We start from the raw sequence: 24,033 nt of genomic DNA on the forward strand, positions 1-24,033 counted from the left end.
CCAGAACAACGAAGTTACCGGTGCCGGACATAGAACGCCTGTGGCTCAGTTTTTCCACAGCTACTGACTCTATACACAAAACTTGCAGCGATGGAAAGAAAGGTAAGACTATAACGCCACCGCATCGGTTGTAGCGTCATCAACCGTTTCCTTCAGTTTCCATCTCTGAACCAAAAGGTTTTCCTGTAACCATTTGAAAACCATCTTTGTCGAACCAGCCATTACTAGGGTAGAATTTAACAGATAAAATGTTGTTAAATCCAGAAATAATCTTGTAGCGTCCACTACTGTTCTCATATTTTTGGTTATCCATGATGTTTTCATAATGCAAATTGATAAACATGCACTACCGCCAATGCTGTCACTCTTGATTTATTGGAAGAGTAGCAAATTTACATCCTTGCAGTTAACGAGACTGAAACACTCTTAATCATTATCCCCATTCTACGCACTCTTTTCATCACGTTTAAAACGGATGTCAGTTAATTATAACAGCAGAGCATCACGAAGTATCAATTATTGAGTTGAGATTTGTCCTGAAGTACTTTCTGACAAAACTTCCAACTCCGTTGTTGGATGGCTGGTCGCGTGGTCACCTACCTGTATGAGTACCCTACTGGATATGGATTGACAGCTGCTTTCGTCTGTCTCTCAAAGCTACATTGACAGTTCTCAGCATGTCACCGGACAAACATTATCTTTACAGTCTCTGTAGAAATCTTGCTTGCTCTGCACCTGCACTGAATCTTATGTATGCTTTGCACTGGCCAACGTATTCCTACCCACAGTCACTGTATTTGAAGGCGTTTGTTTCACTAATCTAATTGCAATGTTGCTGACTCATCCACGCGGGAGCGCTGTTGATCCTAATGAGTGTGATGTTCAATTTTAAGTAGCATGTAATCTTAACGTTCCCCTGGCTGGTCAACTGTCCTGTTGTGCTTAGCGTAGTGGTAATTCGCTGATCTCTCGGTACTTATCGCCAAATAGCAATTGTCTAACATAGAGAGAAAAAAGACAAAGTTCGGTGTATAGTTAGCTACTATTAGCAATTAATTATTGTCCAAAAGGAGATAACCCAACAGTCCTGTCAGGTCTTTCACCCACTTTGAAGTGGTAACGCCGCTTTTAAGGCCACACTGGCACCAAAGCTCAGTCCAAGCATAGGTCCTGCAGAGGCCTTGGTTCCCCTTTTCAGCCCCCCTCCGTTCTGATTGAATGGGACATTACCATTCCGTAGTATTGGCCTTTACGTGTAAGACAGATGGGGGTTCCTTAGGGGAACATCTACTTGCAGAGCGTATCCTGACTTCCCGTGCGTAGAGTGTTGGTTTGTGGTAGTTAATTTAATAGAGAGAGGATGCGTATTGAAAAGCCACGTTAAACTGATATTCGAAGACACACACACACACACACACATTGTGGTTTGGTCTCTGTTAGTTTCTTCTGAATAAAAGGACGTAAAAGGAGACATTGGTATTGACTGTACTTTTAACCTTGTGTTTTTATAGCTTTGAAATCACATAAGGAATTGTGTGCACACATTCCAATTTACACACCATATCTCAATCCTCTGCTGTCTAGGCTGAGTAGGGCTTAGATTGCTGCAGAAAAATTCCCTTGTGAGTAGTGTGTGTGTGTGTGTGTGTGTGTGTATGTGTGTACGCACGCATGTTTATTAACAAGTTATACTGTGGTTACTTTGTGTGGGTGGACTTCAGGAGTTTCCCAGTTTAAGGCTTGGCGGTAGTTCAGCCCACACTTCCGGCGTTGCACCTTAGGGTCCAGTAAGCATTCTGCTAAAATAGAGTCTAATTTATGCCATACAGTGGTGTAATGTTTACTCACATAGAAGTACTCTGTGCTCGTTTGTGCAACCATTATGTAATTACACAGTTACTACAGACATTCTAAAAATAGAACATATGTTTGTTTCTTAATGTAACAGATAAATATAAAGCCACAAATATATTTTGTCAGGGCCCCCTGCTGGTAGAAGAATGGCACCTCAGTGCTGCGGTGGCCATTAGACTTGACCTTGGAGCATTGCCAAGATTTACCAGCAGGTGTAAGAGGCTCAGGTAGCTCATGGAAAACTGACCATTCCTTGGCGCTCGGAACCATAAAGATATCGAGGCAATTATGTCTGTCTGGCTTCTCACCCTCTCTCTTATCAATGGAATGCAACAGCTGCACATGTGAGACACAGGGAGTGGGCCCGCGACAGCCCCCTTGTCAGACCCCCATCCTCTCTCTATCCTGAGTCGGTGAGAGGGAGCTCCACTCAAAAAGAGGGAGAGAGAGAGAGAGAGAGAGAGAGAGAGACTGGAGCAAGAGACTTGACTCTGGCTACATGCTGACACGCTTTTAAAAGAGAGAGGGGGGAGAGAGAGAAATAGAGAGAGAGAGAGAGAGAGGAGAAAGGGAACACTGAAGGGAGAGCGAGAGAGGGAGGGAAGGACCACTCTTTTGGAGGAGAGGGAAAGTGGAGTGTAGAGAAAAAAGACTTAAATAGGGTGAGGGAGATAGAGGAATATTGTAACAGAGAAACAAAAAAGAAATCACGGCACAGAGCTTATTTGAAAATAGCTATGGAGGATTCAGCTGGAGGAGCTCGTAAAGCAACCAAGAGTAAACTGTTTGAGTTTCTCGTCCATGGAGTGGTGAGTGACTGAGATTTGTCCCAGTGTGTTTGTGTGTGTGTGTGTGTGTGTGTGTATGTCTGTGTCCATTCTTGGGGGAGTGTGTCTATATAAATGTGTGCGGGTGTTCTGTACAAGCTTGTCAGTGCGTGTGTGAGAGAGAGTGTGTGTGTGTGTGTGTGAGAGAGAGAGAGACGACTAGCCCTGTCATTGCACTGAGAGAGCTAGGATAGAGGGAGCAGAGTGGGGCTGATTGCTGGTGCACTGGTATCATTTTAAATTTTTTAAAGAAGAGAGCAGCAGTAGAGAGGGGGGGGGGGAATGGGAATGCAGAAGGAGGGTTATTGTTTTCATAATGAGAGAGAGGGAGGAGAATAAGGCAAAGCAAGAAGGTTACCGGTGCCCCGACGCTTTCCATGTGGAGGAATTAGAGAGCACTCCATCAATGTAGCAGGCAGGTCTCTATACCCGAACTGTATGAAGTGTGAGAGATTACATATCCATTATTATCAAACAGAGTGGTTGAGGAAACATGCCTGAAGGAACATAAGCTATAAGATAAATGGAGGGTAATGGTATAGTACTGGGTGTGTTTCAAGAAGTAGTGTCAATTAGCCATGTGTAGGTGTTCCAGTTCACCGAGAATTCAAAACAGACGTGAGTTTGTTCGAGTGCCTCGGGAGGAGTCACTGATAAAATTGTTTCTTTTGGTTCTTGTGTAAACTCCACAAGGATAGCATTGACGCATCTGCATCAAACGAGAGTTTGGTACTTTATCTAATGCCGTTTAAGTAGGACTTTCTGACAGATCTGAGATTTAATTTGGCCATTTCTATCGGGAGATGTATTATCCCAAAACATGACCGTAATTGTTCTCGATAATTGTGAGAGGCCATCTCACTTTGTCTTGGCATGACTAGACCTCATCCTCATTCTAAGCACTCTCACCCCCACTGGTGTTTTGGTCTTTGTTCCTGTTTAATGTGTCTAATACAGTCAACAGTAACTGACGGAGATAATTGGACTTGAATAGGAATACTACTTGTCATTTGTCTAAAAGCATCCATTTGTAATCAGTATTTCCACTGTCAATGAGCTTGAAGTCCTACAGAGCTTCATGGGGGTGGTTTCTGGTTTCCTCCTGCAGACTGCAGTTCCTCTGTTTAGTCTGCAGAAAGGACAAACTTTTCCATAGTTTTACAGCTTAGAGCTCACTATCGGGCCCCCAGTCCAGCTCACTCTGCCAGCGCTGTGGATGAATCAGACTCCTTTGAAGATATGTTCAAGTAGATATATTTTAACGACATATGTATGTCGTGCTCTCAGAGTTTTATGGTCATACTCACAGAGGGATGTAGATGTCTCTGCGAAGAGCATTCTTTGTGATTAGAGTCGAATTCGAAAACCTACAGACTTGTGTTTTTAGAGAGGGAGTCTGTGAACATTAGAGGCTGGTACTTACAGAGACGCTTAAATCACCGTAGAGTTCTGGATGTGCAAAGTCATAATGAAAAATACAGCTGGTACCGCCTCAAAAACGGCCAAAAAGAATGACCGTTTTACCTTCTTTTTTTTTTCTTTTTTTTTTATTATTAGTGAAGTGTTGTTTATGAGACCTGCTGTCAGTGGCAGTTTGATTCTGCAGCCCTAGCTCTGCCACCCTCTGTGCCCCGCACACCTCTACCACGACCTTGAGAGGGAGGGATTGGCAGCAGCACGGAAAGACATATCGGTGCCCGCTCCCGCTTCCCGCCGCGTCCACATGTTCACGTCCCGCGCCTTCCCACCCGTGCGGATGGGGATTGGACCGGCTCGGGACACCCTGGTGTTTGGCCTACTTTGGGAAGGGTCGAATGTGTTATGGAGGTTACTGTACCAGGCTGGAGCGCCCCCCCCCCCCCCCCCCCCCACACACCCACACATACACACACACACACACCCTGGCAGTGATACACTGTGCTCATATTTGCTGGGTGTGAGGACTAGAGACTTTGGCACGTGTTCCTGATGTTCGAAAAGTTCTCTGCTTGTCCTGACTGTTCCACTGACTTTGTGACACAGCTACCGCATGACTCATTTGCAGCGGACTTCTCACAAATGAAGTCCCAGATGCTGCGCCTTGTTATCGTCAGTTCTAAAACAAAAAGAAGGCCTACTCCAGAAATAACACTTTATTTAATATTTTCTCACCAAAGGACTTCAAAAACTCAGTTCAAGTGTCTTTCAAATGTGAGAGATAAAAATATGAATTAGGCTACAAAATTATCGTGACTGAAGTCTGTAAGATGTAAACGCTCACCGTGAAATATTTTATCCACGAATCACAACTGTCAAACTGTTCAAATGCATTCATGCGTCTGCGTTCTTACTTCAAACTGCATTTCATTAGGTGCTCAACTACCCAGAAAACCAAAAAAAAAATCATTTAAAAAATGCAAAAAAAACCCCAAACAAACAACAACAAAAAAAAAACAGACCTTTCTAGGACAGATGAGGTGTTGTACTTGGTAGCTGAAGTAAATGTTTATGTGTGATCACATGCAGTCGTTCCTGGTTTAGGGCCTGACTTCGTCTCCACTGTGTTCCAGTGCAGGCCAAGCAGCTGTCATCTGTAAAATGACAAGCACAGGTGTATGAGAGGCCCTGGCTTAGATCAGCTCTTGGCACTGGAGTCTAGCATGCTGTACTGGAGAGATGTTTTTGAGTCTCTTTTAAAAGTCAATACTGACTTGAAGTCACTGCTTATTCGTCCGCTGTGTGGCTGGATGAATGTGTAACCTCATGTAATTGGAATGAAATCATTCACGCATTCATCTGTGTTTTGTTTTGTTTTGTTTTTTTTTTTAATTTACCATGCAGCGTGTCATATTAAAAGTGATATTGTCAGAAGTGTTCTGGACCTAAAGCCTCTCCCTTTTACCACAGCGTCCAGGGATGACCTCAGGGGCTAGAATGCCCCATCAGGGCGCTCCCATGGGCCCCCCGGGACCGCCGTATGGAGGAAGCCCCCCGATACGTCCGGGGATGCCTAACCCGGCGCTGGACCCCAGCCGAAAGCGCCCCACCCCCACGCAGCCGGTGCAGCCGCAGACCGCTCAGAGCCGCCCGCGAAAGTGAGTTCTTTGCGCCGGCCACCTGTCCTCTGTGACCTCTTAGGGCTTCTCAGACCAGCACTTACAATGAAACCTCACTTCTCTTCCTCTTGATGTCCCTGTCACAACTGCAAGGCCTTTGGTAAATGAAAGCTTAAGTCAGAGGGTCTCTCTGGTCAACCAGAGGGTCAGGGAGCTGATTAGGGTTATTACCATATTGCATGTGTTCGTGCAGCCCTGAGGGAACAGGGTTTAGGGGTCAGCGTGGAATTTGGTAGCGGTTACAGACCTTTGGGATGAGCATGTTTTTTTGTTTGTTTGGTTGTTTTTTTTTCTCATGAGCAGATCTTGCAGTGCGGCGCTTCTACCTGCTTTAGTCTAATGCGATGCCCTCTAGTGGTCAGAGTGAGACTCAACGTTTGTTTGGTCCCCGGACAGTGTCTTCATGAGGTGCCTTAATGTGCTTTGAACGTTGTTATCATTTTAGTGCCTGAACAGTTCTTTGACTTTGACTCACTATCTGTTAGGTCCATGAAGCGGAGACTTACAGCCCTGGGTTTTCCTTCACGGTGTGAAGCTTTAATCTGAGTTCACTGGAGTTCTCTTATCTCTACAGCTCCTGTGTCTCACTGTCTCACATTTTAACCTTTTATTTCTCTGTTCAGCCATGTTTTTCCCCACATATTTGGGTTTTCAGTCATCTGAGGGTTTTATTTTTTTTTTTTCAATTTAATAATCACAGGGGACAGATAACGCTAGTAAACTGTGTACTTCTCTCAGTGTGTTCTGTGTGTATCTATGTCCGACCTGTGCCTCTGATGTGTGCGTATGTGTGTGTGTGTGTGTGTGTGTGTGTGTGTGTGTGTGTATGCGTGTGTGTGTGCATTTGTCTGTGATATTGTTTGATATATGTGAGTGGTGCCTTATTTGCTGTGAATGTATGGGTTTAACATATACATGGGTTGTGAGCACAATACATAGAACAGAACAAACTCCCCTTTGCCGTCAGTACATTGTGTGACATGTTATACAGTCCACATTTGTGAATTCCCAGTCAGAGATTACTCCCGAGGCATCACATACTCGTTCCAACTTCTCCTGAGTGACTAATTAGAACTCCCTCAAATCCCGTCAACCTATAGGAAACCACTGGGATTCCCAGGAGCCAGTGAGATCGCTTCGAGACAGATGGACATGAGAGAGGCCCAGTCAGATCCCACAATTGGATCCAAGTAGGCGGTTTATTCTGATGCATGATAGTTTGATAGCTTGTGTGTTGGACTTGTCCCTGCCTGTCAGATTTGCTCCCCCTCTTTGCAGCGTTATACCTCGCTGATATCTATGATACTCATGCATGTGTGCACTTTAGCAACATCAGAAAGGGGGGGATGAATAAGCACCAATGCTCCACAGGAGTGGTGTTGTCAACGGTGACTATGACTGATGATGAGTTGTTTGAGAATGAACACTGTTTGTTATGCATGTCAGTCAGAACACTCGATTGACAGAGAGTGTGTACAGTCTGCATGAAAAACCCCTCAGAGAACATCAGATCCGTCCAGCTATCCACATGAAGAATTCTCTGTACGTCTGTTTCCAACATCATCTTCACTCTCTTTCTGAGCCCCCCCCCCTCTCCCCTTCAGTTTTTACAAACACATGAATTGTGGATCTGTAGTTTTTTAGCTTTGTTTGTTCAAGGCATTCATACACATATAAAAACTCAAACCCCAACCCCCCCAACAAAGTTTTCTCCCAACTGTCCCAGCCTCTGGTGATCCCGAAGGAGCAGTGTGGTTTGGGGGTGAAAATGGAGGACCATGAGAAAGTTTATCCTCTGCTCATGGGAGGGCAGGGTAGACGGATGAGTAGGGGGACTGAGCGTGAGCGGATGCTTCCGGCTCCAGAGGGGGCCGTGTGTTACTATGTCATGGGTCTTCGCAGATAACCGTGACTTAAGTGGAAGTGTTTCAAGAGTGGGAATGGAACTTTCTTAGCAGTCAGTGACTGATAACGTGAAATAGGAAAGGGGAGGAGGAACTGAAGAGCCTAAAATTGAGGCTCAGATCCAAATTTGACTGGGGAATTTTGTACCGTCTCCAGCAGCAAAAAACCCAACCAGAAATCTGCACGTAATGAGAATAATGTATTAATTTACTGCAGATATACATTAATAATCCATTAATTAACTGCCTATATACATTAATAATGCATTAATTTACTGTATATAATACATGTATTAACGTGTTATATCACTAATTCCATGGAGCACAGACATGGTCAGTATAGACAACACACACATGCACACACAATCAGAATGACAATTTTCCACTGAGAAAATCCAATTAAATTGAGCAAGCTGTGTGCAGGACGGAATTTTTCAGAGCCTCGGTGCCTCCTCATGATTCAGTCCAACATTGTGACTCAGTGAATGCTCATGTTTACACATACACACATGAATGAACATACATGATTTTTACATATTTAAATTCATAGTTACACAGTTCTCTCTTTAACTCTCTCTCTCTCTCTCTCTCTTTTTCTCTTTCTCTTCCTGTCTGTCTCCAGCTCTGTCTCTCTCTCTCTCCCTCTCTCTCTCTCTCTCTCTCTCTCTCTCTCTGTCACACACACACACACACACACATGCACACACACTCACAAACACACATACGCATGCACACAGCTGGAACAACGTCTGGACGGGTCCCAGTTATTCAGCAGATGGCCTGTGGACTCTGCTATCAGTCACCATAGTAACATGCTTTTTTCTCTCTCTCTCTCTCCCTCTCTCTCTTTCTTTCTGTCTCTTTTCCCCCATCCGTAGTGTCAAGAGAAGGAAAATGGCAGACAAGATTCTCCCTCAGAGGGTGAGATACATCACTCTGTCTTTCTCTCCACATTTCTTTATTCAGATATTGCTTTTTTCTCTGTCAAGTCAACGGTAAGATCGCATGGTGCAGGTAATTGTGTTTTTCGGGGGGGGTGAGAAAGGCGTAGGGAGGGGATGAGGGGGTCCAGTGAGGAGATGAACGCGTGAATGGGGCTGTTGCTGGGGCTCGACTCATATTTTTGGCAATCGCGGTGGTTTGAAGAGGGTTTGTGATTCCTGGGGCGAGTGAAGGCGTTTTAGTGCATCAGGACCACTGCAGGCTACGGATTTTTGGTACAGTGCGACTGTTGGGATGTGACACACTAATGCGACACAAAAGACTGGGAAGCAATTTAGGTTGGGATATGGGCTCCCGGTACTGGGATTGGACGCAGATACATGTCACTGATTCTTTCATCATCTAGTCTTTTCCAGCGTTGTTTGTGATGCAACATGGGCGCACAAAAGTGCCCCAATGCTGTTGTAGTCTATTTATACCTTTTACAAACGCATTAGACAGTAAGGTTTTTTTTTCTTTTATTGTTGAAGAAGTGTTAATAGGTCTCTAAGTCACTAGGGGCAAGACAGTGTGATGCAATACAGTGGAAATTACAAAAGTGCTAACCAGCACACTTACTGTTCTGCGCATTGTGCAGGGGAATATTTGGTTCTCTTGGTTTAAGGGAGCTATGGCAGAGATGACTCATGCTCTGTTCATGCCACACACTGAAGAACAGTACCATGGTTGAGCCCACAGAGAGTAAGGACAACACGGTCCTGTGCTTTACAGAGAAACTAAAAAGAAACAAAAAAAAAAGATGTGTGTATATATATGTTGTGTTCATATGTAATCTAGGGCCTAATATTTTGTGAATGTTTTTTCTTAACGTTGTTATTTACATATGATTTGCTGTTATTAGATCCGTGAGCTTGTGCCAGAATCCCAGGCCTATATGGATCTGCTGGCTTTTGAGCGCAAACTGGACCAAACCATTATGAGAAAGCGGGTGGACATCCAGGAAGCTCTGAAAAGACCAATGAAGGTTCTTATCAAATGTCACAATATATACAATATATAGAGGTTTGGATTTGTTTGAATGGGACCAGTTGGGACCATTTTTAAATGACATGACAGTACGGTGTATGTTTTGATTTGAATGGTTGACATAAATTTGGATTTTTGATGATACTAGATCACTTATGTTACTTAGTATTACTTGTTTGGTAGGTCCAGCCCGTCAGTCATAGTTCAGATAATTGGGGGAAAAAAAGTTTTTTTGGTTTAACATTCATGTCATCAGCTGATAAAACACTAAAATTAGCATGGAAAACAAAACAAGTCCAAAATATTCTCTAAGTAAAGTCGTGGTCAAGGCAAACGCAAGGGCCATACTTTGTAAAACCTATTTTGGGTCTCCTTAATGAAAGACCCATGAACAAAGTCACTAAATGTGTGGAGCTAATGTTGTCTCAGAGGCTAAAAGTCTGCATCTGTTTCGACAGCAAAAACGAAAGCTCCGTTTGTACATCTCCAATACGTTCAACCCCGCTAAGCCTGACGCAGAGGACTCAGAGGGTAGCATTGCATCCTGGGAGCTCCGAGTGGAGGGCAAGCTACTGGATGATGTGGGTAACCACCTTTGTTACACCTGTGTCGCACTATTGCATTTACTCTCTAAGTTATCACTAGGAAGGAGTCACTATACTGCATCTTTCATGTGCTCCTATTTATGTTACTTCTAATGCACAGGTGTGTGTGTGTGTGTGTGTGTGTGTGTGTGTGTGTGTGTGTGTTAGAGGGTATAGAAGAGTGTGTGTGTGTGTGTTGGGACATGGAGAGGAGTGTAAATGAAAATGTATTTCGAGGCAGGTAGCTGAAGTGTATTCTGTCTGTCCCCATAGCCTGGTAAGCAGAAAAGGAAGTTTTCCTCGTTCTTCAAGAGCTTGGTTATAGAACTGGACAAAGATCTCTATGGTCCTGACAACCATTTGGTGGAGGTGAGCATCAACCAACCCTGTCATCCGTAGGACAGTGTGAGAGAGCCTTTGAAAAAGAAGGTGTTCTCTGTTAAATGTTAACGTAATACAGGTGTAACTGGGAAGTTTTATTTATTAACTTGATTTAAACATAAAAATATATTCTACTGAAATACAGGTTAAAGAATAAAACAAGAAATTCTCTTGCCAAATAAATCCATACTGATTCTTATAAGAAAGGGTTTTCAATTTTAAAATTTAGTGAGAGACTTCCATAAAGATAACTAGTTGAAAAACATTGTTGAATACCATTCTACACAAAATAGAAAACGGTTTAGATGTTATTGAAAAAAGAACTACACAATGTAGCAACACTGTAAAGAGAAGTTCAGTAAACCCCACTCAGTATAAGAAATATGTCCATGGTCACCATAGCAACATGTTACATAAAAAAAGGATGCCCATGACATTGTGGTTAGTATTGAGTTTAGAGTAGCATTGCTGGATATAATTGCCACCGTAGAATATTCTAAAATAAAGAATGGCAAACGCTCTCTGCTGTTTAAGGCGACAAATCATCACCCACGGGTGCCATTGAGACACACAGAGGCATTTACATTACACAGGGGAGCCTTGCCAGCTGTCGAAAAATGTTGATACATACCGAGTTACCTCTAAGCTATTCACATCTTGAGTACTTCAAACTCACAGAGGTAGTCCTCAGCTCCTAAGTGAAGAGTTGACTTCTCTTTTAGTTATGTTGTTTTTTAGACTATTCTTTTTTTTTTTTCCCCTCTTGCATTCCCATCTTGTCAGGCCACAACACATTTTTTTGGTCATGCATTCTTCATTCATTCAACAACACTTTAAACTGTCCTTGGTGAGCGTAAATGTCTCTCTTTAAAACCTCTTTAGAAAAGTGGTATTTTGGAAAAAAAAAAAATAATAATAATTCTCTGCCATCAAGTAAATCTAATAGAATTTAGTTGTAAGTCAGTGCCATTGTGTTATTTCTTTCAAAAGTGTGGAAGTCATGCCATGGTCTGTGGACAATGGAGGCCAGCACGTAGGCCGTTTATGCCATCAGAGTCTGGCGTTTCCACACTGAACAGACACCCCATTGTCATTGCATCGAACAAGTGTACACAGAATCAAGACCCAATCCAATCTCATGATTCAGACCCGCAGAATTTTGAGAGATGGTGCATGTTTTTTGTGTGGGCTTAACGTACAGTACGCCTAGCCGATACATCTTTTATTTAGCGATGTACTCCTGGATAGGTTCCGTGTTCTCTCTGTCTCCGGTAAGATCCTCTGTTGTCTCGTGTTATCTCGTGTGACTTGGCAGTGGCACCGCACTCCGACGACTCAGGAGACGGACGGCTTTCAGGTGAAGAGACCGGGGGACGTAAACGTTCGCTGCACGCTCCTACTCATGCTGGATTATCAGGTATGGCTTAAATTACGGGGAAAATACAGCTGTTGATTCGTCACAGTTATCGATCTTGGATTACCGAATGAGACGGCCTGTTTAAGATGGTCTCGCCGCCCTGATGTATCGTATATATCACCGCATGTTGTGGTTCATGTAATATATAGAAGAGCTGAACAATGCCCCCCGCAAAACTGAGGGGGAAAAAAAACCCCCCAGAACTGAATGTATGAAAGTTAATGGGTAATTATTTTTCGACAAGAGTTCTCAAACAAATTATTTCTTGCCCCCTGCCCGGCTAGAGATGTGTGTTTTTCAAAAGATAACACACGAGTGCCTTACAGGGGGACCCAGTCAGAGTCAGCCACACAACCAATCAAATCAGCTATCTCCTTCAGTCCTCCTTTAATCAAAGCAACACTCCCAGAAATTCATTCTGATAGAATTTCATGCACTTGTTTTGAATGTAATTTAGACTAGATTAAATGACAATGGAAAACGAACCCCCTCCAAGAGAACATACTCAATAATGGTCGTTACTGTAAGAAAATGTGGCTCCTTCACATGAGAAAACACATGAAGTCAGTTCAAGACACATGTAAATGGGAACAAGTAATTATTTTGAGAAGGGGAGACTTAATGTTGTACCACGCTGGGAAGCATCTCACAAATTTGTTGAAAGCATTCAAAATCTCCAGCTGAATAACAGCTCTGAACAACCGTTCAGCTGCATGCTAACTGGCTTTGTCAGCTGGTGGCCTTGCTCATGTTCAAATAGTCTTGGAAAATGTCAGCCTATTTAAGAGAATCGGTTTAATCAAAGAAAAAGAGAAAGAACGAGAAAGAAAGCAAGAAAGAAAGAAAGAAACATGCCTTAAGTAATGGATTTCATGGTCCAACAATAAAATAACAAAAAACGAATTTTCTACCAATAAAACCTTTCATTATATCAACTGGCATTGCAATGTGTCTGTGTCTGTTGGCATTGCCTTTACCACTACTGCTTTACGCATATTTTATTCATTTCAGATTTTTCTGGATGTTTCTTGTGCAAGTGTCTTTCAGATTGATGATAACACTAAACGTTGATCATCGAGCGTTTATCACTTGTTTCGATGCGTTTAGCCCCCCCAGTTTAAGCTGGACCCGCGTCTTGCACGTCTGCTGGGGATCCACACTCAGACCCGCTCCTGCATTATCCAGGCTCTTTGGCAGTACGTTAAAACCACCAAGCTGCAGGACTCCCATGAAAAGGAGTACATCAACTGTGACAAGTACTTCCAGCAGGTAATGGTCAGCGGCTTATACGTTCTCATTCACTTCCATTCTTAATTGTCCAGGTGTATTCATATGGATGTGCTAGTTGGCAATGAGTCATCCACCCCCCCCCCCCCCCTCCTCTCCCTGCCCCCTCTCTCCCTGCCCCCTCTCTCTGTCACTCTCTCTCTCTCTCTCCCTCAGATCTTTGACTGCCCTCGTCTAAAGTTTTGTGAGATTCCTCAGCGACTCACTAACCTTCTTCTGCCTCCTGACCCCATAGTCATCAATCACGTCATCAGGTATTTGCTGCACCTTATGATATAACCGCATGCCCATTTGACCCAGAGAAAACAAGCAGCATGTGGAGGATTGAGATTCAGTTAAAAAAAAAACAAAAAAAAAACTGAAAAACTGAAACTGATGTCAACAGCGTGGATCCAAATGACCAGAAGAAAACAGCATGCTACGACATTGAAGTGGAAGTGGAGGATCCTCTGAAGAGTCAGATGAGCGGCTTCTTGCTCTCAACAGCAAATCAGCAGGAAATAGCTTCACTGGACAACAAGGTCAGCCCCTTAAATCAGTATGTACTATACATCACAGCTATGAAGAGGGCTTGACTGCCTTTTGTACTTCAACCTATATCTCATTGATACTGCGCGTAGTCCATCAGTTGATGCTTGTGGCCCTGATTTTACTGTAGGTCAATTCACTCATGCTGCAAATAGACTTGATGTGGATAACACACTTTTCTGTGTGTTTGAAAAATAGTAGTTGTCTGTCATCACACATTCTCATTCCACCCTCTCTTCCTGTCCCTTAAGATTCATGAGACCATTGAGTCTATTAACCAGCTCAAGATCCAGAGAGACTTCATGCTCAGCTTCTCAAGAGACCCCAAGGGCTACATCCAAGACTGGATCTGTTCTCAGAACCGAGACCTGAAGGTGAGACAGTAGCCTGCTAAGGACTGCTCAAAGCACATGGCTTACCACAACAGACACGTGACCCATCGGGAAACCCATGAGTACTCATGAAGAGATCAGAAAACTGCTCTGCCTCCTCATGAAGTTCAGTTAAAGCTAACAACGTAAATCAGAACCGCTGGTATTCAGGGAGTTCGAAACGTACAAGAGCAGAACACGCAACTGGTCGAGTGTCATCGGATAAAAGCTCAGTTAGTTAAGCATACAGTTTTTTTGTTTGTTTGTTTGTTTTTAATTCTAACTGATGTGGTCTTGGTGTTTGGGAACAGATAATGACAGATGTTGTGGGGAACCCAGAGGAAGAGAGGAGGGCGGAATTTTATAATCAGCCCTGGTCGCAGGAAGCTGTGAGCCGTTACTTCTATTGCAAGGTGAGATTCAGTTATGAGAAAGCGTAAGGATTGTTCACCTTAATCATTTTCTTTCTGATATGAGGACCGTTATGTTTGAGAATAAAGCCACTACACGGTCATACACATCAGCATGAAGTTAATACCAATGAGGTTTGGAAAACTGCCTCTAATACATATTTTTCATAACCAGTTTTCTCACAAATGATTAGATTTGATGCGTTACATACTTCTTGTTCTCCTTTCCTTGAACACAGATTCAGCAACGAAGGCAAGAACTGGAACAGGCTTTGGCCTTGCGTAATACCTAAATAGCAACCACAAAGAGCAAGAAGCACTCTATTCATTTGAAGTATTATCCAGTCAGTTTGATTCTGGCATTGACAATTCAGCATTAGATTGGACGGAATCCCAAACATACCTGGACATCATGAGCCCTAGTCTCAGGATTCTGGACCTATTCAAAATACGGACCTTGATTTTAATCTCTGTAAGTCAAACTTTGAAAAACCTGATCTTAAATGTATTGCTTATTGTACAGCTGAACCGGTATGACCTTAGGAAGAGTCTAGTGAAAATCGGAATTGTTCACTGAAGAGATTTGGTCAGGAACTCAGTATGTCCTAGCCCAGTGCACTTACGTAAGTAGAGGAAGAGTAAAGAATTTTTCATGTTTTCCAAATATGTCTCAGCTCAAATATCCTGCCTATTGAGTGCCATTCATTTGTTATGTCCAACTGGTTATTTTTTGTGAGGAAGGATTTACACTGTGCGTGTATAATTGGGTCTTTTTCAGTTGCCAAACAGAATACAGTTCTTAATATTTTTGAACTGCATTCTACAGTAAAAAGTTAAGAGAACAAATTTGACTTGGACCATATTACTTCTATTAGCCAATAAGCTCTGATTTTTGACCATATGGCATATCAAATAGAAGTGAAATTGGTATTTTCTCGTATACCTTATGAACAATGAAGCAGTACAATATGTGTACTGATGATAAATGTGAATATGTACATACAGTATTCATATTTGATGTGCCAAATTTCCATTTTTTTTTTTCAATCGAATGAAATTGTAGAACCCTTTGCCTACTGTCTGTACATGTGTCATTGTTCTTGAACTGTCTGTAAAAATGAAGCACTTTTAAGTATTTGTATGTGATTAACACTTTAACAAAATAGAGTGGGTTGACAGCTGTTCACAAAATTGGACAAATTACTTTTATGGAGAGGTGGATCACGATCGGTCACATTATCAAACAACAGTTAAGTTCAGTCCCTGATGAACTTGAAAATATTTTATTTTCTTGGTGCTGTGGATGTGACTATTATTAGGCCTCAAATGGGTTTCCTTTTTCATCATCTCTTGATTTAAGAGGCATCATGTCTTCATTCTTTTTTTTTTTTTGAATAATAATTCTTTTATGTCCGTGAAACTAAATAGGATCCTTAGTGTGTGTGTGTGTGGGGGGGGGGGTTGTTTTTGGTTTTTGTTTGTTTGGGTTTTTTTTAAGAAAGACAAAAAAAATCACTATGCATGTTGCATGGGGACATTTAACACATTTCTGAAGTGCTCATTTTTGGAGAGCACCTTTTTAGCATGATTTAATTAACATTTTTGGATTTTTATTGCCTTAAAAATTAAGAGTGGATGCACATTACCTAAGCACTTACCAAAGTTCTCAGATAAGTTAAAAGCATTTTCTGTAACTATTACATGATTTTATAGAGGGCCAGCATCACAATCATTGACCACAAGACTTGTTAACATGTATCCCAAAGTCTGTTTGTTTTAATTAATTATTAAATACTGTTAATTCAAGTGTTACAAAGGTAACAGAAGAGTTTCTTATTTATGTGATATAATTGTCTTGAAGCACCAATGCACAAACAGGTCTCCCAAAGGTAAAAGTAAACTATTTGTAGAAAACTGTTTTTTTTTTCCTTTTCTTTTTCTCATTTTTACAAAAAAAATCTGAGCCTTCATAAGCAATCAAGAGTAGACATTTGTACATATGTTGGGTTCAGCATTAAACTGTATGTAATTATGCTCTGCATGAACTGAATGCATAAAAGCACAAGATTGGAGTGGTAAGTAAACCACATGTGAAAGCCGCTAGTCGCATTCACACCCACCTCCCTTTCTTTTATCACTATAGTATTTGAAAGTGACCATGCTCACATTTACCATTTTGTTATCCGTGAAGAAAAATTCTGAATAAACTGTGCAAAATGACAAAAGAAATCTACTTGTGAGATACTCATTTCATATGATCAATTTCTCAGAAGGTAAAAGATGCGGATAGTACAGTAAAGTCTGAACCAAATGAACTGAGTTGCATCAGCGTGCGAATTATACACTGACAATCAGGGGGGTTAAATTTTTCTTCAGGGCTATATATCATAGTATATATAAATGTTTCGAGACCCCCCGCGAACCTTTTTTTTGTTTTACCTCTTCGAACCATGAGTTGCATCACACACCTTTATGCAGTCACACGGTGGTAGCTATGGGAATAACGTCAACTGATTTTATTGTTATCTTTATTACTTATGGAGACAGTTATACGTTTATATTCTTGAATCATACTTCCCATCGACAGATGACTCACAACGTGACTATAGCGCATTTCTGGTATTTATTCACCCCCTCTCTGCCTCAACAAGTTCAAGAGGAGGTGGAGTCATCAGTAAAGTTCGGTATTTGATTGGTTGATGAGCCGGTATTGGGGACACGCGCAGCACCATTCTTCAGTCCATGGAACTGCTAGCGTGCCGGTGATCAGGAAGAAAAGAGGTATGGCAATAAATTGAAAGTCCCGGAATGAAAGTTTTGTCGTTTGCTTTATCTTCAGAGATTTAACTGTAGTTGAAGGACCAACTTAAAAGCCTGTACATGCGATTGATTAATTAAACCGATGTTTAACGGGAAAGCTTAAGGCCGGCGGTTACTGCCTGTTTCAGTACTACTGCGTACCCAACGCTTAGACGAATGAAGCTCCACGCGGTTTTCAGCCATGTAGCGGACTGGTTATTAAGTTAGCTAAACCTAGTCGAAACTTTGGATTGTCATGGTATATTTTAATTTATGAGCTTGCTACGACCATGTCTGACGATAGAATCCACTGAAAACGACTTTCTTTAAACCGGTGTTCAATTTAGCCACTGTTGCAATATAGCTAGCCTGCTTTGGGCCTTGCGAGCCACTGCCGACCGTGTAGGCGATTGAGTGTACAATGCACCACTTTCTCCCCCTAGCTGCGAATGCATCATTTTAACAGTGGTGTAGATGAGTAATCCTCTTCATCTACAGTTAGCTAAATAGAGACAGACGTGATTTTTTTAACCGCTTTGACCAAAATTATGGTTTCTTGCGGTCTACGTGTAAAGATGGAAGGATGTCCACGTGTTTGGTTTTGGTTTTTCTTTTTCCGAAGTGCTATCCCAGGTATGGAAACAAAGACCAACCCCAAAAACTGGAGGTGGATATGACACAGTACAGATATGGCTGGACAGCGTTTGAAAACTCATACTAATGACAACCATTTCACTGTTGTATATTGATATAAATGAACACGAAGTCTGCCAAATTATACTAGCTAAAACGTTAACGAAGCGTTTAAGTTAATAAATTAACTTTATCTTGAATTCATGCCGCCTGCTTCACGTTTTCTCACGTGTCCCATCTTTTTTCCTCTGTTAATTTTGTTCACAGGGCGTCTTTTGTATCTGAGGTAGACTGTCGCCATGCCGTCCGATTTAGCCAAGAAGAAGGCGGCAAAGAAAAAAGAAGCCGCAAAAGCTCGTCAGCGCACAAAGAAACCCGAGGATGTGAATGGAGAGGGAGAGAAACCGGAGACCCAAGAGAACGGTGCAGCCGAGGTCAATGGTGAGTTTCCAGCATTCCAGTTTATCGTTTATAGTGTACTCCAGGCGATATTGTTAAGCATAACTTTAACTTTAACTTTAAGGCAGCAAGACATGGGTCTTTACTGGTTTGCTTTACTTAATATTCTGATTATGCCAAACGATTAGGTGATTTAACAAAACTGTATTTGGCTGCAGGAGTGGCCAGCTTGACCAAGGAGCTTGATGAGTTTGAGCTGAAGAAGACGGAGGCAAGGGCAGTGACTGGGGTGCTAGCGTCTCACCCCAACAGCACAGATGTCCACATCAGTAGCCTGTCACTCACTTTCCATGGGCAGGAGCTGCTCAGTGACACAGACCTGGAGCTTAACTCTGGACGTCGATACGGCCTCATTGGCCTCAATGGAACAGGTAACGCCACCTTCAGGTGACAGGATCTACCAGGCTTACTGAGGATTTGATCTATATCCTCTGCTAGCTCCTTTTGCTAGAAATCAAGGTGCAGGGCAGTCTAATAGAATATTTACCTTCCAGGAGTGCCACGTTTTTACTTGCTTTTTCATCAGCCTTTCACAGTTGCACTCGATTTACCTAATCCAGGTACTTAATGGTCTTTGAAAAATAGAATAATTTGTGTTCGATTGGGGCTTTACTTTAATTCGTTGGAGCATTAATTCTACTGAAGCTTTACCCTCTGAGAGAAGTCTTTATCTGACGGTAGTCGTGGCCAAATGCTTTGATGTTAAGTGTTAAGAGACAAGGTCCTTTTCTTTCAGGCAAGTCCATGCTGCTGTCAGCCATCGGTCACAGGGAGGTGCCCATTCCTGAGCACATAGACATATACCACCTGACTCGCGAGATGGCTCCCAGCGAGAAGACCGCCCTGCAGTGTGTCATGGAGGTGGATGAGGAGAGGATCAAGTTGGAGAAGGAGGCAGAGAGGTTGGCGCATGAAGACTGTGAGTGTCTCTCACACACACACACACACAAACACACACACAAGACAACCCCACATGATCTTTATGGGTCATGTTTACTGATGAGGGACGCACCACGTTTTTCATAGGGACTGTGCTGCTTGTGCCAGTTTTCTTTCCTAGGCGTGGGACAATAAATGCCTCGTCAGGTTCATCTTCCTTGAAGTTCTTTGTGTTTAAGGAAACTTCTTGATGAGGAACAGATGTCGATATGTGACATGTGTCCAAAAAAAAATATACAAACAAATAAATTATATCTTATACCTGACCTCATTTCTTGAGGTCAGGTATGTATCACTGTGAATCTTGGTCCTCACTCCTTTTTCTTTTCCCCTGCCTCATGCTTTTGTTTTGTCTTTGTTTTTTCAGCGGAGTGTGAGAAACTGATGGAGCTGTATGAGCGGTTGGAGGAGCTGGATGCAGACAAAGCAGAGATGCGTGCTTCTCGGATCCTCCACGGCCTGGGTTTCACCACCGCCATGCAGCAGAAGAAACTGAAGGACTTTAGCGGCGGCTGGAGGATGCGCGTTGCCCTGGCCAGGTAAATCCATGTGTCACTCAGTTATACCACTGTCAACACACATTATCCGTAAGGTACTGTCAGACTGGCTAATGTCAGCCACTAACCCCCCCCCCCCCGATGGAGATATAGAATAGTCGGTTAGTCTTAGAGCTGCTGAGATGTGATGTAACAAAAGGCCGAATGAAGTGCCGCTTGCCAAGCAGTTAGTTCTCAGCGCAACTGGCACAGTGACAAAAAACGGTTTGAAGCGTTTTTTCTGATCCTTGCAGCTCTTTTTGCCTGTTTTTTTTGTTTGTTTTTTTTTGTTTTTTTTGGTTTGCCCTTTAGGTTGCCCTTTAGGTTGTTCCTCACTTATTTATGTTTTCATCTCCCTCTTCACCCCCCAGGGCACTGTTCCTCAAGCCCTTTATGTTACTGTTGGATGAGCCCACAAACCACCTGGACCTGGATGCGTGTGTGTGGCTAGAGGAAGAGCTTAAACAGTAAGTGGTTCTACTCACTGGGAGTTCGGCATCAAACCTTCCTGTGAAACCGCTGGTGCAGTGGGATCAAGTTGCGATTCTCATGGGATTTATGTTTTGATGTGATGTAAACAAAAGGCCGAATTGTAGCACACTCGTCAAGCAGGTTTGTTCTCAGTACGAGTGATGTGTTGACAAAAACTAGACCGAAGCGTTTAACTGATCAGCTGACACAAATCCCATGCTCCATTTCTATTGGTAGTTTTATCTGAAGTTAAACTGTGACCATAATATTGTGGAATTAAATGTAAATAAGGGAGATGATTTTTAGATATAATTATTAGCCTAATGTTAACGATTATTGAAGAGTGTCTCTCTACTAGATCAGATTATTACTTTTTGAATTCCAATTTAAATTTTACAATAATGGCGGTCATTTTACACTGTCCTTTTCTCACCTGCTAGATTCAAACGAATTTTGGTCCTGATTTCACACTCTCAAGACTTCTTGAATGGCGTTTGCACAAACATCATACACTTACACCAGCGCAAACTGAAATACTACACGGTAAGAACACCCAGTCTTCGTCTCAGGGGAGCTTCACACAAGTCTTTTTCTCCTCTCTCTCTTTTTTTTTTTTTTTTTTTTAATGATTGCCTTTCCTTGTTTGCATTTAGGGTAATTATGACCAGTATGTGAAAACAAGAGCGGAGCTGGAGGAGAATCAGATGAAACGGTTTAACTGGGAGCAAGACCAGATTGCACACATGAAGGTGAGCCCAACACTGATCAATTTACAATATTTTATTATGCCTCCTACGTGGTGCCTAACCCATGGCTTAAGATTCAAAGCTTACCTGGACAAAACATCTTTTTCACAGCTAGTGTATAGTTCAGCCTCTAATGTGCTCTGTCTTTGGAACAGCTCAGTCTGTGGTGGTACCTTAGTCATGTGACAGTGTGCTTTGTTCCTGGTTTGCAGAACTACATTGCGCGGTTTGGCCACGGCTCTGCCAAGCTGGCCAGACAAGCTCAGAGCAAAGAGAAGACGCTGCAGAAGATGGTTGCTTCAGGTTTGACTGAGCGTGTCGTCAATGACAAGGTGAGCTTTTGAAACTCTGATGTGGGTGCAGTTGCTCTGAAAGTGTATTGCACTGAACTTGTATCTTTGTCACTTTGTATGTTTCGGGGTTTAGTTGTTGTGCAGGTGTGATGTAAACAAAAGGCCGAATTGTAGCGCACGTGCCTGGCGTTAGTTCTCTGTGCAGGCGGCGCGTTGACAAAACCAGACCGAAGCGTTTAACTGACCGATACACCCAACCCTCAGGCGCTCATTTCAGTACAGCTCTGAGCTGATGCTATAGGACAGTGGTTCTCAATCCTGCTCCTGGGGACCCCTGCTCTGCACATTTTTCCATCTTCCCCTGCTCCACCTACCTGGCTGAACTCATCAGTGGCACTTTTGATTGGCTGAGCACACCTGGTTTAATCAAGAGCATATTAGTCACACTAATCAGGTGTATTTGGAGCAAGGATAGAGGATATGCAGGGAAGGGATCCCCCAGGAGCAGAATTGAAGAACACGGCTATAGGATAACACCACCTTTCAACAGTTGCCTATGATTTTAAATAACAAAGACTTTTTTTTTCTCTCTCTCCCTCCCCTGTGTATCAGACCCTGTCATTTTATTTTCCTCCCTGTGGGAAGATCCCCCCTCCTGTCATCATGGTTCAGAACGTTAGCTTTAGATATTCGGACGGATTGGTAAGTACTCCTAAACATGCCCCCTTTCTCTCTCTTTTTTTTCTTGAAGATCAGCTGTGCTGGCCTTGTCTGAAGCTACGTTTACATAAAAAATGTGTATCAACCTGCCTGTCTCTCAATTCTCTTATAGCCTTACATTTATAAGGACCTGGAGTTTGGAATTGACTTGGATACCAGGGTGGCCCTTGTGGGGCCCAACGGGGCTGGAAAGTCTACACTGTTGAAACTCCTCACTGGAGAGGTGGCATACTTAAAACGTTACACTTTATGACGCGTTTCAGATAAAAAGACGACGTGTCATTTCTTACTTGTATTAATGTTGAATAAAAGATATTAAACATTGACAGTGAATGTAAAGTAGAAACGTGGTCGGTAATTGGTCGTGGTATTTTGTAACACTGATCACTGCTGCTTACTGATTTTTGCGCATGCAAATAATTTTAACATGTACAATATTGGTAAATCTGTTGTGAGCAGTGCTGCTCTACATAGGCAAAGTGAATGTAGAATTTATTAATCTATGTTTCCTGTGATTCTCTTCTCAGCTCCTTCCTACTGATGGCATGATCAGAAAACATTCCCATGTCAAAATTGGCAGGTATCATCAGGTAAACCCAAACAGACGACAAATACATGGCTTATGCAATAAAACTGAATATTCACACTATACGCTCGTTTTGGAGGTATTAACTTTGTCAACCAAGCATCACCATGAGCCATCTGGCAGTTATTTAAAATATTCCAACATTAGTATTTCGGACGCATGTAGCCTATAAACCTAACTGAAAAAGGATGGTTTGAAACAGTGGTTCAACTGGCTTTTCTCTCCCTTAGCATCTGACAGAGCAGCTGGAGTTGGACCTGTCTCCTCTGGAGTACATGATGAAATGTTACCCTGAGATCAAGGAGAAAGAGGAGATGAGAAAGATCATTGGCCGATATGGGCTGACTGGGAAACAGCAGGTTAGTTGATGGAAAAGCTCCCGTTGGACGTCAGCCAGGTCACATGCTCTGAGGTTTTAATGGATGCCTGGACGGGGGAAATTGCCCTTATGTCCCTCCTGCTGTTGTACGATCACTCATTTTGCTGCCTCTTGAATGAGATTAGAGATGAAAGACGTTTTTACCAGTGGACCTCATCTTGATGTCACATGTCTGTGTCTGTATAGGTGAGTCCCATCAGGAACCTGTCTGACGGGCAGAAATGTCGTGTTTGTTTTGCCTGGCTGGCCTGGCAAAATCCTCACATGCTTTTCCTCGACGAGCCGACCAATCACTTGGACATCGAGACCATCGACGCTCTGGCAGATGCCATCAATGACTTTGAGGGTGGCATGATGTTGGTCAGTCACGATTTCCGACTGATACAGCAGGTACTGTGAGATTTACATAGGCCGACGATTTGTTAAATACAGTTGATGTTGGAGAGAAAATAAGCACTTGTTCCTGTTTTGCATTTCGTGTTATTTTTTTTAAATGTTTTGTTCACACATGTGGACCACCCCTGTAATGATTCTGTTGTTTTTGTCTTAGGTGGCTCAGGAGATTTGGGTCTGTGAGAAGCAGACCATCACAAAGTGGAACAAGGACATCTTAGCCTACAAAGAACATTTGAAATCCAAAATCGACAAGCAGATGCATGATGTATAGATACCAGACAACTGCTGAGAGCGTTTCACCATTCTTCAAACCCACTGGTTACTGCCTTTTGAGGAAATGTGCATGCTACTCCATGAGGCATTATACTGGATGCTGCTGGCAGTAGTTCTCTACAGTGCATCCCCTCCCCCCACCCCCACAGTCCTCAAGCAGTTTTCCTCACTGGTATT

The 24,033-nt window shown here is 42.7% G+C and overlaps 2 protein-coding genes across 2 annotated transcripts; both read left to right on the plus strand.

The window, feature by feature from the left end:
• Positions 1 to 5,567: 5,567 nt before the first annotated feature.
• On the plus strand, positions 5,568 to 14,919 carry smarcd3a (SWI/SNF related BAF chromatin remodeling complex subunit D3a). The gene is made up of 12 exons (XM_030775344.1): positions 5,568 to 5,749; positions 8,559 to 8,601; positions 9,524 to 9,646; positions 10,107 to 10,229; positions 10,506 to 10,601; positions 11,929 to 12,030; positions 13,138 to 13,299; positions 13,474 to 13,571; positions 13,703 to 13,838; positions 14,097 to 14,219; positions 14,528 to 14,629; positions 14,866 to 14,919. The coding sequence occupies exons 1-12, from the start codon at positions 5,577 to 5,579 to the stop codon at positions 14,917 to 14,919; spliced, it is 1,335 nt and encodes a 444-aa protein (XP_030631204.1). The 5' UTR covers positions 5,568 to 5,576.
• A 2,440-nt stretch (positions 14,920 to 17,359) lies between these two features.
• On the plus strand, positions 17,360 to 23,970 carry abcf2a (ATP-binding cassette, sub-family F (GCN20), member 2a). Its single transcript, XM_030773849.1, has 15 exons — positions 17,360 to 17,407; positions 18,326 to 18,499; positions 18,676 to 18,888; positions 19,254 to 19,436; positions 19,824 to 19,995; positions 20,364 to 20,459; positions 20,904 to 21,006; positions 21,117 to 21,212; positions 21,422 to 21,541; positions 22,115 to 22,204; positions 22,335 to 22,445; positions 22,750 to 22,812; positions 23,039 to 23,167; positions 23,374 to 23,577; positions 23,738 to 23,970. Exons 2-15 carry the CDS (start codon positions 18,358 to 18,360, stop codon positions 23,852 to 23,854), a joined length of 1,839 nt encoding a protein of 612 aa, XP_030629709.1. The 5' UTR covers positions 17,360 to 17,407; positions 18,326 to 18,357; the 3' UTR covers positions 23,855 to 23,970.
• Positions 23,971 to 24,033: the final 63 nt, after the last annotated feature.

Source organism: Chanos chanos, chromosome 5 (assembly GCF_902362185.1).
Source record: "Chanos chanos chromosome 5, fChaCha1.1, whole genome shotgun sequence".
Lineage (NCBI taxonomy): Eukaryota > Metazoa > Chordata > Actinopteri > Gonorynchiformes > Chanidae > Chanos > Chanos chanos.